General features: G+C 51.3%; 1 protein-coding gene across 1 annotated transcript in view; it reads left to right on the top strand.

Annotated features, from left to right (window-relative positions):
- PTDSS2 (phosphatidylserine synthase 2) overlaps nucleotides 1-13,768 on the top strand; it is a 64,837-nt gene extending 51,069 nt beyond the window's left edge. The window contains exons 8-15 of the mRNA XM_035893055.1: nucleotides 1,327-1,440; nucleotides 2,923-3,041; nucleotides 3,766-3,880; nucleotides 6,255-6,400; nucleotides 7,063-7,145; nucleotides 7,236-7,355; nucleotides 11,456-11,561; nucleotides 12,585-13,768. Coding sequence (XP_035748948.1) covers nucleotides 1,327-1,440; nucleotides 2,923-3,041; nucleotides 3,766-3,880; nucleotides 6,255-6,400; nucleotides 7,063-7,145; nucleotides 7,236-7,355; nucleotides 11,456-11,561; nucleotides 12,585-12,729 — 948 coding nt within the window. The 3' untranslated portion in view covers nucleotides 12,730-13,768. The remainder of the gene's footprint in view (nucleotides 1-1,326; nucleotides 1,441-2,922; nucleotides 3,042-3,765; nucleotides 3,881-6,254; nucleotides 6,401-7,062; nucleotides 7,146-7,235; nucleotides 7,356-11,455; nucleotides 11,562-12,584) is intronic.
- The last annotated feature ends 49 nt before the right edge of the window (nucleotides 13,769-13,817 follow it).

The raw sequence follows: 13,817 nt of genomic DNA, 5'->3' as shown, positions 1-13,817 counted from the left end.
AGCTCCCTCAGCCTTTCCTCGTAGGGGAGATGCTCCAGTCCCCCCATCATCCTAGTTGCCCTCCTCTGGACTCTTTCTAGGAGTTCCTCATCTTTCTTGAACCGGGGAGCCCAGAACTGGACCCAGTGCTCCAGGTGGGGTCTCCCCAGGGCAGAGCAGAGGGAGAGGAGAACCTCCCTCGCCCTGCTGGCCACGCTCCTCTTCATGCACCCCAGGGTGCCATTGGCCTTCTTGGCTACAAGGGCACACTGCTGGCTCATGGTCAGCTTGTCGTCTACCAGGACTCCCAGGTCCCTCTCACGTCGTCAGACTAACGTGTGATCGTGCCTGCCTTACATCTTTCCATCTTCTGGCTGGGGCAGCCAAGGCCAAGCTGCGGTACTCGTGCAGAATTGGTACGAGCACATTTGGGGTTGCCACCTTCCATCTAGGCAGCTTGGTACCGCAGAGCAGATGTACAGGCTCTTGGCGCTCTTACCCACTTACAGATAGGACATAAAGCGTTCTCACGGATCCCCTCCCTCGTTTTGGCAGCGGGCCAGGGCGATAGGTGTGCTCTAGGACTGCAGGTCAGCTGAATCCCGGCGCTGCTCTTCACTGCGCACCCGGGCGAGCGCTGGCTGATACAAAGCAGACCCGGGCGTCCCAGCGCAGTCAGGGCTCACGTACAGCGCAGGTCACTCTTCAGAAGTTTACCTTAAGCAGGCTCTGAAAAGCCTCTTTGGAGGAGCATTGGAAGGATGCTACCTGTGGCGGTCGAGCACCCAGCAACTCCGTTCATTTAACTGACAGCTTCCTTCTGGATCCCGTCTCACCTGCCTTTCTTCCTTCATGCAATGGTATCAATGCCATCATCCGGACTCTGCAGCGTCCGGTCTGTTGTGCTGCGTACTTGGAAAGCTGAGAGGCCTGCGGGCGTTTGGCTTTACTAGACTGTCTCATGGTAAAAATCAGGTTGTCCTGAGTTTCCTGCTCCTTCTCTGGATACTGGAGACAAAGATACTCAGCCACAGAAATAACTGGCAAATAAATCACCCCTTGTGTATCCTCTATGTTCAGAGTCCAGAAGGGTTAATCCTGTATTCCTTAAGTGATCAGCTTTGAAATTAGGAAAGAAACGTAATAGTTTTGCCATACACGGTTGCAAATCCAAGCAGTGCCTCTGCAGGATTTGCGGAGTTCTCCTCTATTTGGATCCCCGAAGGGCGTTGGTGTAGGTGGTGTCTGGTTCGCTCAGTACGGGCTGCAAGTCTTCTGTAGTGGATTTTAGTACCTTGTGCAGCTGCTGGGGATATCTGACAGCCTTTTTTCCTCCCTTTTTTATAGACACTGATGATTCGAGACTGGTGGATGTGCATGATCATCAGTGTAATGTTTGAGTTTCTGGAATACAGCCTGGAACACCAGCTTCCAAACTTCAGTGAATGTTGGTGGGATCACGTACGTACCGCACAGACCCTGGTGCCTTTGTCTGATGGAATTGTGTCTTCTAAGGGAGGGGGTAGGAGGTGCTGAGAGCTGAATTACACCACGTGCGCGTGGCCCGAGGTGTGCGTGCGAGTGCCGCAGCTCAGGAGCGCCCGTGCTCCTCCGGTTGAGTTCCTAATGTCTTTGTCGCTGCTTGTGTACGTTGTGGGACTTCAAGCTACTGCACGTGGTTAAACACTGGCTTTGGCTTATTTTCCACCAGAGGAGAATCTAAGGCTTTACCTGAGCATTTCCAAATATTTGGTGATGGTACAAACAGTAAAACCTGAGGCTGAGAGAGAAGGGTAAAAGTTTGTGTATAAAGTTTCAGGTCATGATTTTTCTTGCCTGGTAACAAAACCCAAACCACACTCGGTGCATTTTGTGTCCAGCTCCTCCTCCTGTGCAAACCTATCTTCAGGGTTTGCTGAAAACAGTCAGTGTTTCTGTGCTCAGGATTGCCGGTGTGGCTTATAAAAAGGCTTTCAAAGACAGAGGCTTGGCCTTACTGAGAAGCTGTATGGTCTCTGCACGTGCCAGTTCTCATCCTAGCGTAACTCCTCGTGTGTATTTTTTCAAGACGGGGACTACTGTCACCCAGTTTCTCTGGGGGAAAAACAAGCTCTGTGGCTCAGTGACATGTGGGGTTTTTTCTTCCCGTTTTTTATTTTCCTATGAAATGTAAATTGGTTAATGGCATGATCACCGTTACCTACATTCAGGGCACACAGCTGTGGTTCTTAGGGGATTTTGGCTTGATTTTTTATCTTATAGTACAAGCTCTTTCCCAAGCTTGTAATGATTTGCTGCATGGTTGTATCTGTAAAAGTAAGTGCGTTATATATAAAGACATCAAGCAAAGCTCTTTGGCCTTCAGAAAAACTTCCCAGGAATTTAACACTCTGTGCTCTGCTTCTTTCAATGCGGGGGACAGCTGTGTTTCTTCAGCTCAAGAGCTCCATCTCTGGGATTGACGCTTGGCAATAAGACAGAGCCTGGGGAGACAGCACTTGTTTAATTGCCCATCTTGAGCCTGGAGACAAGTCATTGCTTTAGGAGGCAGCCTGAAGCTTAAAGAGCACGTCAAGTTATTGGGCACGACCAAATCCAGCCCGTAGGAACATGTTCAGAGTTTTTTGGGGTGTGTTTCTGAAGTTCTCACTTTACAGAGTGGAGTTGAGCCGATGGTAAGTGGGAGGAGGTCTGTTTGTAGCCAAATTAATACAGCAAACGAGAAGCTGCAGCCATCATCTGCGGAGCCCTTCTGCTTTACTTGGGTAGGCTTGGGCAGCTGAGATTCTCTCTCGGGACCGCTCACGCACCTCTCTCCTCTGGGGCTGGCCAACCCTCGTGACCGAGAGGTGTCTGCCTGCCTGCCTACCTGTCCTGTCCTGTCTTCCCTTTGACAAGCTCTAGTGTTTCTTCTCCAGCGTCGCTGTGTTCTTCTCCTTTCAGTGGATAATGGATGTGATCTTGTGTAACGGATTAGGAATCTACTGTGGGATGAAGACTCTGTCCTGGCTTTCTTTGAAAACATACAAATGGCAAGGACTCTGGAACATTCCTACGTACAAGTAAGTTGGTGTGGAAGGTAACTCCACGGGCAGGAGCACAGCGCAGCGTTTGGGCCAGTGTTAAAGATCTCGGTTGTCGAAGGGCTGTTAGGATTAATGTGAATTAAAGGGTTCGTCTGTGTTTAGACGACTCGAGTGTCTAGTAGCTTGCTACTGCGTGGAAGCTTGTTTGAGAGAGTTTTATTTAGCTTGGGAATGAAATTGTTGAAAATAAACCTGTCTGTCATGAGCATTGCCTGATGCCTAGGAAAGGGGCGTCGCGTGGAAATGAGCTCATTTAATGAGATTGTTCGAGGAGATGCAGGAGTCCAAGTCGGGATCATGCTCTTCCGTTCACAGCAAGGATGTATTTGGTCCTTGTGCAAATAACACATTCCCTAGGAATCAGGACTTCATAGTAATTGGGCCACTGAATCCTAAAATGTAATAAATCCCTTGTACCGGTAATGAGTTGCCCTTTCCTGTAGCGTGGCTGTGCTGAGCAGGCCAGACCTGAGGCCTGGCTTACTGCATGGGTGTGGGACATTAAAGTTTAACATGATCATCCCAATCGCAGGCTTCTCCCTAGCTCCGAATGCTGATCTCATTACCTAGCAGTTTTTATGGCATAAATGGAGGCATTTTGTCTACGTGAATTGGTGTCTCAAAGGGAAACGTTAGTAATGTCCCTTACGTGCTGTTTCTTAAAATTGCAAGAAGGCATTCTGCTTTTTTTTTTTTCCAGAGGTAAAATGAAGAGAATTGTCTTCCAGTTCACCCCATACAGCTGGGTCAAGTTTGAGTGGAAGCCAGCGTCCAGCTTACGCAGATGGCTCGCAGTTTGTGGCATAATCTTTGTCGTAAGGAAGCTCCTCTGTCTCTTCTTTTCTCTGTCGTTTGATTTAATGCTTCGTCACACGCGAGCCACTGCACAAACAGTAATGTGGGCTGCAGCTCTGACAGGGGATGTCTTTAGGCACTGGAAGGGGCTGCCCAGGGAAGGGGTCGAGTCCCCACCCCTGGGGGGATTTAACAGCCGGGCAGACGCGGTGCTGAGGGACAGGATTTTGGGGGTGGGATGGCAGGGGTAGGGGAACGGCTGGGCTGGGGGAGCTTAAAGGGCTTCTCCAACCCAAACAGTTCTGGGATTCTTTAGGCGGGGCTGGAAGAGATGGCTTCCGAATCCTGCAGAAAAGGCGCCTGTTTCCATGTCTGGTGCAGTTCACAGATTCACTGCATAAATATTTGTTCTTGCTGGCTGAACAATGTTGGTTGGCAACGTGAGCAGTATAAGCTCTCGTGTACACCTAATTCAGCCGGTAACTGCTGCTAGCAAAGCCCTTGGCGTTGGATGAAAGCGGCTTGTTCCGCTCAGCCTCACGCAGATACGTGTCCCGTCACGGCTGGCGAGGGGGGCGACCGAAGCCTCGGGCTCCTCTAGGTTAGCTCTGAGCAGCGTGGCCCCAGAAGCTCACACTTTGGCCTCAGCCAATGTTTTTGTACAGACTTAAACAATTCAATTGTCCTAGATTTTTATTTTTTTAAACGATTCACTGGACACGTAGCACGTGATGGTGTTAACAGTATCCAGCTTGACCAGTTCGAGGAAAGCAGCTCCCCCAGTTAGACAAAGAGAAAGCTGGCTTCTCCAGCAGTCACCCCCAGCCTGCCTCCCCATCTCGCCATCCGGGTCGCTGGATCTGCATCATGGGAACGCATCATCCTGCATCCATAACTTCCACTTTGCTGCCCCGGGTGTTGCACAGACGCCGCTGACAGGAAGGGTAAACTTGGCAGTTTAAGTGCTTTATCCCCACCCCTGCCTCTTGCCAGCCAGGGGGTTTTGAGCTTCGTGCTATCCCTGGGGTGTCACTTGGCTCTGGTTTGAACAACTCAAACTTCTTTCAATTCAGCAACTGTGAAGTTTTAACTAAAAAAAAAAAAAAATACCCCTCGTGACACTGCTAGTGACTCCGGAGGCAATGGGCTAACCAGCTTCTGTGTGCTGTGGGTACAGGGCAGAATTCTGTGTGGCTTTTAACAGCTGCTAGAACAGGACACCTTTGAGCATCCTGAAATACGTGGAATATTGAACCCGCCTTCCTTGGGGGCTCCACTGGACAGGCCCCATACTGTGCTTTGCTGAGTGGGACGCTTGGCAAGCCGCCCCACTTCTCTCATCGCAGCGTTGCATTTGACACCGGCGCCAAATCGCGGAGCGGAGCGTGCTTCGGGAGCAACAGGGGCTGCCTGTGAGCACGCAAGCGGCCTCCAGCGGATGACGGCCAGGCGCTTTGCAAGCTCAGTCAGCTGCGTACAAGTTCCCATCACCTGATGGCCGCTACGTAAAACATTTGCCAGGCTCGCACAGCACAACGAACTTGCTGAGGTTCCCATAGTTTAGGGGACAGGTAAAGGTGCCTGCGTCAGTAAAACGCACGGTTCTCCAAACGGTTGCTGCGTGCGTGCTCCCAGCCTTCTGCACCCTGAAGAAAATCGGGGGGGTTAGGTGCTGGAGCAGATTTTGCAACTGAGAGATTCCCCTGATTTACACTGCTCTTTGATATCATCGTGTTTCTTTTAGCAAAGCCTAGCTTCGGCTGGCAGCTTATAGGCAGCTTTGGGTATTGGCTCACTCTTCTGGATTAAACAAAGCTTCATGCCATTTGTTATCCGTTCTTTTTAAGTGGGAAACTTGTGTCTCCCTGCTCGTTTAATCACACTGCCACGGCAGCTCGCTTGCTCATGGTTTGCTGTAAATGTGCAGCCAGTTCTGAGCTGGTTTTGGCAGTGACCTTGTAAAAAAAGTGTAAAAAAACCAACAAAAAAAACCCCCAAAACCACCAGAAAAACCCAGGAGGTATTGCTTGTGCCTCTTGTTATTCTGGGGTTCCCGCAGTCAGGTTTTAACTGACAGTGACAGGACAAGGATTTGTTCTCAGTAGTTCTGCAGGAGTTTTAAATCCTGATAAACTTGTTGAAAATTAGAGGCGGTGCTTGTCCAGGTTTCTGTGGTGGTTTTTTAGCACCTCTTCCAACACACAGAAAATGTTTAAAAAACACCCCCCCCACTGTTTGTGGTCATTGGCACCGGTGACGGAGCGCTCGGTAATACTGGGTAGGGGGTTGTGGCATTAGAGGAACGGTGGGGGGAAGTCACGCAGGGCGAGAGGGAGATTCCAGGCTTCATTCTGTGAAGTCTCCTGAATGTAATTAAAATGTCCTTTCTCTCAGTTTTTATTGGCAGAGCTGAACACATTTTACTTGAAGTTTGTCCTCTGGATGCCACCAGAACACTACTTGGTCCTGTTACGACTTGTCTTTTTTGTCAATGTGGGAGGTGTGGCTATGAGGGAGATCTACGACTTCATGGACGACCCGTAAGCCAGTCCTCTTGTGTATATACCCTGTCAAGCCTCACTTGCTTTATTTTGAATTTGCTCCAGCTCGTTGGCATCCATCCCAGGGCAGTAGTTCAGCTTGTCGGGGACAAAAAGACCTAACCCCAAAGCACCTGCTTTGCGTTTTTTTGTGTTGGAGGTGAAATCCTGACTGCATCTGGTGAGAGAGCAGCTGTTGCTAAGGGCGTTCCATGTGCACCGGTTTTAACCTCAGTTTTTAATAAATGATCACTCTCTTGGGGATGTGATGCGTAAATTAGCCGGAGCGCCACTGGCTTGTGGGCAGAGGAGCGCTGCACTCCACTTTCAGATGGATAGCCAGGAGCTACAGTCCTTAGATGTACCGTCCAAGGACAGCAGGGCCCAAACTAACAAGAAAAAAATAATACATGTTTCTTAAAGGCGCTGCTTTTCTTGAGCTGTCTTCCAGCTGGTCCCTGGAGCTCTTGTGGCACCCTCTTGCAGACCGGAGGACCCTTTCTAGCAAAGCATACTGAAGGCAAAGTGCACCCCTACACAACCGTGCATGTCCTTTCAGACTGTTCCTCCTTCAGCGCCATATTTGTCCTTGCTGCTTTTGTTTCTGCAGACCATGTAAGACCTGAGAAAGCTTTGTTCTCAAAATCACGTTTTCTTTTAAGTTTTAGTAGTAATGTCACAGATTGCCTGAGCCCACATCTTAAGTCTAAGACAACGTCTGGCTTCAAGGGGATGTTTCCTTGTCACTGACCAACGCAAAAAGTGTCTGTGTTCAGAATTCAGGGTTCCAACATTCTGTGAAGATCAGTTTCCCTTGCGAGGCTTTGACTCCTAGAACTGGGAAGAAGGGTCAACCCCCATTGCTTAGGCGGATTTCAGGACATTCAGCAGTGGCAGGCTGCCCCCTGCCTTTGGTGTCGGACCTACTGGTTTGGGACGTGCCTCCAACGCAAAGGTAAGAAGAGATCTCTGCCTCTCATGGGTGAGCTCCTCTCCTTAGCACCATTCACAATCTTCCGGTCCTCGTGTTTGGGTTGGAAGACCTCCTTTGCCCTCTGTTCAACCACATGGCATAACATTGAAATTTAGGAGAATCATCAATCACTGATGCCTCATTGCTGCTTGAGTTCGTTGCCATTCAGTGAGCTGGAGAAGTTTATCCGGCGAGCAGAGACTCATTCCGAACTGCATGTCTTCATCATTGCCACCACCACCAACCGTTCGGTTTCTCTTGGTGGGTAAGGCGACTCGCCCCCTCGCGGCTGAGGTTCGTGGCTCTGCTTGATGCACCACAGAGCTGACGTCATCAGGCTGTTCATGCAGAATGGCAAAACCTGGCATCTGGTCTGACCTGATACCTTCTCTGCGAAGGCTTTTGCGATTGGACTTTGATTCCTTCGTGCGTTTCAGGTCATCCAAGCGGGGATAATCTACCCGTTTTACCAGCTTAACTGGGTGTGTTTTCCCTTGCACATCATTTTGAACCAAGGAACCATTTTGGATTCTTCCCATTGTGCTGTAGGGAGAAGCTGCTGGGGAAGAGAGAGCTGCACCAGAGGCTCCCATCTAACAGCATAGGAGAAACCTTCCTGACCCTTTTCCTTTGGGAAACTCGCTCAACTTCTTCATGGACCAAGGTTGGAATATTCCATTGACCTTCCTTGTCAGAAGCATGGCTCATTGCTTGGTCTGGTAGCAACAGGGTTGTCTGAGATAAACTGATTAGATCTCTTCACCTGACCTTGCGCTATTTAGTCTAGAAAGTAGTGAAGTTCAAATGTGAAGACACTCTTTTCCTCATTCAGGATCCCTCGTATCTGAAGACAGTTCTAGGGCTTTGCTTTCAGGAATTTGGTCTGAGCACGGTGACAATAAAGCATCCAGAATTGGAATAGTCCAAGAAGAGGGGTGGCTCTTGAAGCGGTTCTGCGGCTCTTGCATGCCATGTTCCTTTTGCGATCGACATGCTGCCTCCGAGTTCTTGAGGACGGGCTGTGTGAAGGGTTCCAGAGCAGAAATACCTTGAGGCAAGGGGCTGTAGCATTTGACCTTGTCAGACCTGCCTGGTTTCTAGTCCTCAGGTCTCTTTCAAGGAGTCTGCATTGGGGCCATGAATTTTAATCTCTTTCATCAAATGAAAAAAGGCCTTTTCTTTAAAATCTTTCATGAGTAGAAAGGCAGGAAACAAACTCTCTTCCTTGGCAGCTTTAGGTTCTGCACAGCCCCTCTGGGGGGGGTTACCCTTAATTCTTCTTTGTCAGTGTGCCGTCATAAGCTCGTCAGAGAAAGCGGCGGCGCATGAGGCGGACGAGCAAAGCAGAAGGCTGCCCGAGCCATCCGAGCAGCTCGAGGCATGTTCTGCCCCTTTCGGTTGTCGTACCAGGCGAGCCACCGGCAGCAGCCTCCGAAGTCCTTTCCTCTGGGCTGGTCTAGGTAGGATGCTTTTTAAAATGGAATGCAGTCGTGCCATCTGCGTCAGCAATAACCTACGCTAGATTTGCTGCATCGTGCTTTATTCCGGTGTATTTGGATGGTTTGGTGTCGTTCGAGCGTATGCATTGGTGTCAAACACGACTCTCGGGCCTCGTGTTTAAGAAACTGTGTGTTCTGTGTGCTCGACTTGCAAGGACTCCCCTGGATTCAGGAGGGGGAAGAGAAGCTCTCTTTGCTCTCCAAGCTTAGATCCCTTCCCAGATACTGAGGATCCAAGGGGATGCAGCGGAGCAGATGTGTCTGAGCAACAGGGGAACGCCTGCGAAAGGACGGAGGCTCTCGCCAGTGCAGCTGCTGGCATCTGATGGGAAGAGGGGATGGGGAACCAGGAGCAAAAGTGCAGTCGCAGCTCCCTCTGCCCCAGCGCTGTCGGGAGGTGCCCGGGGCCTGTTCTCATGCATGTGTGCTGGGCAGTATTCCAGCTGCGACGGGGCCTCAGGCAGGCTTGTGCTCTGCCTAGCAGAGCAGCCGCTCTCCGAGGACATCCTAACCAGGGGATTTGTAAGGTGCCTTCTCTTTCATCCACTGCATGGCAAAACCGGCAAGAAAATACGGCCCAAAGAGCTTGCGTGGCTGCTGAATATCACGGCATTTGCTAAGTCGGTGCCTCAGCCCGAGGGGGGGCCGTACATCCCAGTGGTCATAGACCAGGCTGGAATTTCCCATTGCTGCAATGCCCTAGAAGTACTGCAGAGGTCACCGTACCCATCCATCCCCCTCTGCCCAGCCCTCTCCAGCTTTGTTGCGTCCCTTTGCTCCCCATCTCCTCTGTCCTGCCCTGGTAGTTCTGCCGCTTCACTCTGAATTCTTCCAGGATGTGTTTCACTTCACGTCTTACGCTGGGGTAGGAATGGAATAACACAGTAAGCTGGACAAGAGAGAAGGGACCTGGTAGGAAAAGGTACTCTGGAACACACCGTGGTTAGTGAGAGGGCAAGGCCTCTCCAGAATAGATGTTCCCCGTGATTAAAGCAGAGACGTATAGAACGAAGGCAGAATGGGGGCTAACAGAAGGCAAACGGAATAGCCACCTTCGAGTTTGGTTGGTGGTGCTTCCATTCGCATGGTTTGTCTCGGGCATCTTCAGAGACCTCATCATCAGTGAAGGTGGAGGGGCTCGGGCTAACAGGAAAGCGCGCCAGAATGCTGCTGCCTGTGGTGTTGGAGTAAAAGAGAGCACCCACAGGTCGATGAGAAGTGAGCTGGGTGTCCCTGCTGGCGAAGCAGTTGGTGATCGTGGTGGTTGAGGGTACTGCTCCCAAGTTCAGTCTTCCTTCATTCAGATCCGTTGGATTTCAGTAAATGTTGAATTGAATCATGCCTTTGAAAAAAGAGGGGAAAAAATACAACTTTTAGTAGCTTTCTCTTAGTTCTTTCCTCTAGTGGGAGTAAAATCCCAGTTTAGATGCAGAAGATTGGTGGTGGAAGAGCAGAAGTCCAGTCTGCCAGGCGGGGAGTGGTGCTGTTGGGTGGCACGTCTGCATGCACCAGTGGTGCTGCGGTGGGCAGGATTTTGGTGCAATCCAGGGCATAAACAGGGCTTGTTGTGTTGCCCGAACAGAGCCCCGTTTGATTAGTGCCATGTGAATCATCTGGTCGGTCAGGTCAGTGAGCTGTGAGAATGTCGAGTCCAGAAGCGCCATGAGCAGCAAGGTCAAGAGGTGGAGGATCTAGCTGGTTTAGGTCAGCGCCTTGGCCAGGCTTCTAGCAGTAGGCTGTTAGCCGTGAGGGTCATGAGCTCTCCCGAAAGGCAGCCTACGGGTATTCCGGGTTTATATCCCTCCCGTGCCGGGATAGGTGACCCACGAGATGGCATATTCCTAATCCCTCCTCCTGCTTGTAGAGCCTCTGAGTAGATGTCTCGATTCTACCGCAGTTTAATGTCTGGCCCTCCTGGTTGACGAGTCCTTCGCCAGACTTGCGCTGCAGCTTCTCGTTGACTTGTCTGGTGCTGCTTAAAAACAAATCCAGGGATTAAATATTAATCGTGTATTTGCCCCAAGGTTGTGTTGTCCTGGAAGAGAAACGCCATCCTTGGGTCTTCCAGTATCTTGCCTGTTGGTCATTGAGCTTCTTTTGAAATCAGTGCAGAGATGGTTAGTGACAGCTCACTGAATGCCTTTTGGGGAGGGGGGTACATTTCAGAACGCAGTTATGTAGGGGTTCAGTATGGTTGCGGCAGCGTGACTTGACGCTTGCAGAGGGAATCTAGGAGTAGAGCTCCTCTCTCGTACCGCACCCAGAACCTCCGCTGATCTCAGGCTGGTCAGGTAATTGGTTGATGTGGATTTCCCAATACCCCGAAAACGGGGAATAGTTCCTTGTGTCACACGATGATGAACTTTAACTTCTCACATACTTCCAGAGCCTCTCAGAGAAAACTTAAGTCAATGTGAAAGTCGTCAGCCTGCGTAGGCTTAGTCCGTGTGTAATCTAAACTAGGCTTTCAGAATTAGGCAAAGCTGAATGAAATTAATACCCCCAGCTGTCTTTTATGAATATTTTTCTGAATGCTTAATTGTACAGCAATAGCTTTGGTTTATCTGTGCGTTTATTTCGCAGGAAGTTCCATAAGAAATTGGGTCACTCTTCCCTTCTGCATCACCCAGTGCTGGATCCTGGGGATTATTCTGGTGCTCACCTGGACAGCCTGGCGTTTCTTCATTCGGTGAGCCGTGTTTGATGTGCTACCTTCGGGTCTAGGCTGGGTCTTTGAGGGGACTTGTCCTGGGCATCCCTCCCAAAGTGCATCTTCAAACGTACGCTGTCGTTAGCCTTCAGTGCCTCCTGGCGACGGGCTACCGCTCTTTTGGGAGGCTAGGGCCACACTGGCTTTCTGTAGGAGTTGGTGAATAAACGGGGAGCTTTCTGTGCGTGGTCCTGGCAGTTTTCTTCCTGCATCAAGCCTCTGGTAGCGTCGGCCTTTGCGGGACTACTTGTGTTAGCGTTGCTGTAGAAGCAGCTAAGTCCTGGCTGCACCTGGGCATGCCGCATGAGCGCGGATGGCAGGCGAGGTCGGTGTTTTGGTTTTCCTGTGCTCTGAGTTAGACGAGGCTGAGATGTTTTGCCCCTTCCTTGCAAGAACAAGGAAGCGCCCGAGCGGCCCCAGCGTCGCCGACGAGCGAGCCAAGCCAAGGGCGTTTGGTTTGGGTGCTGCTCTGTGCGAGCAAGCTGCCCGAGGCTGATGGAATCACACCGATCCACAGAGGTGGCCCTGTGCGGCGGCAGCGGCCGCTCTTGTTGAACACACTGCTGTCTTCGTTCTGGAGGAGGTGACAGCAGCCAGGCTACCAGCAAGGCAGTCACATCGGGGGTGAATCGGTGCCATCAGCAGGTTTAGAAACTTAGAATCATCGAATGTTTTGGGTGGGAAGGGACCCCTAGAGGTCATCTAGTCCAACCCCCCCGCAGGAGCAGGGACACCGCTAACCACATCAGGTTGCTCACAGCCCCGTCCAACCTGGCCTTGGATGTTTCCAGGGATGGGGCCTCCACTACCTCTCTGGGCAACCCCTGCCAGGGTTTCACCACCCTCATTGGAAAGAACTTCTTCCTTATATCGTAGCGCCTAAAGACTCCGGTGGGTGGTTACCCCAGGGGCACTCGCGTCCGGAACACGCGCCTGGCTCTTTTGACTGTACGCTGAAATCGTTCGCTCGCATCACCAGTTCACGTCTGTGTTTCTTTTCAGTGACATCACTTTGCGGTATAAGGAGATAAGGCGGCAGAAGCAAGAGCACAAATACGGAAAGGACAAGTGCTTGAGCAATGGTGATGGACACTCGGCAATACTGGATGAACAGAACGAGGACAAACTAAGGGAGAGGAAACTCTGAGCGGGGGCTGAAGGGACCTCGCCGTGCTCCAGGTGGCCTGGTGGCCAGTTTAACCTTATGCTACCTAACTTGTCATTTCCATTGTTAGCTTCCCAGCGTGTGAAAACCCTCTCGGGGAAGGATGTCACTTGGACACGTGCCCCCTTTCTCCTGACGTACACCTGGTCGGAGGCGGAGAAAGCCCGTGTAGGGGGAAGTCAGAACCAGCACTGCTGCAACGAGAGGGGATCTTCACTCAAGCACGTTGTAGGTCTTCCTTGAAAACCAGGCGTGGAGACAAGGGGCTTGAAAACAAAGCGCAAAGGGAATCTAGCTGACCTATCTCCAGTCAACTGTGAGGTTTCCATTGTAACGTTTGGGCATTAGGAACACTTGTTTTGGAGTGCACGGGTACCAGGCCCGGGAAATGGATTGGTTTGGGTTTCTCTCTGCTTGAAACGACCTTGAGCTGTGGAGTGAGAGTGTTACCAGTGCTCAGCCACCGATGACCGGGACTGCAGCGGGATGAAGTTAGATCAGCTGGCGCTCGTGAGCACGCTGTGTGACTTGCACGGGGGGTGACGCAGTGGCACTACTGCTGCAGCCCCGGCAACGTGGGGGCTGCTGCCTTCTCCAGACTGACCCGCAGCACCCCCGAGCAGCCCGCAGTAGTGTTGTGTTGTAGCGCAGCTCCAGGGAGGCAGACAACTTCTCCCTAGTCCTTTCTATTTTTTCTTTTCGTCTTGGTCATCTCTTAAATGTACGGGGAAGGTTAAATAAGGAGGGTGAACCTGCCTTTCCTTTGCTCCGTGGAGTAAAGTGTGTTACAAGCAGGACACTGGGAGCTACTCCATCAGTCTTAAGTTATTTGCCTTACTCTGGAGCGTTTCGGTCTTGGTGTCTGCTGCAGGGGACACGTCCGGTTCTGCCACCCTGCAGGGCTGCCCCGTTCCTCCCAGGGTAACCCCAGCACGAGCAACCTCCTCATCTTCCACCTGGAAAAGGCGTTCTCCGCAGTCCTGCCCAAAACCCTGCCAAAAGAACACGCTGAAGCGAGGTGCGTGGCTCTCCCCGAGGCGCTGCGCCGCAGGCGTGGCGTCGCCGGCACA

The sequence above is a fragment of the Egretta garzetta genome, unplaced genomic scaffold (genome assembly GCF_000687185.1).
Source record: "Egretta garzetta isolate BGI_Z169 unplaced genomic scaffold, ASM68718v1 scaffold904, whole genome shotgun sequence".
Lineage (NCBI taxonomy): Eukaryota > Metazoa > Chordata > Aves > Pelecaniformes > Ardeidae > Egretta > Egretta garzetta.
Note: the sequence above shows the minus strand (reverse complement) of the source record. Positions and strands in the feature narration are given on the sequence as shown.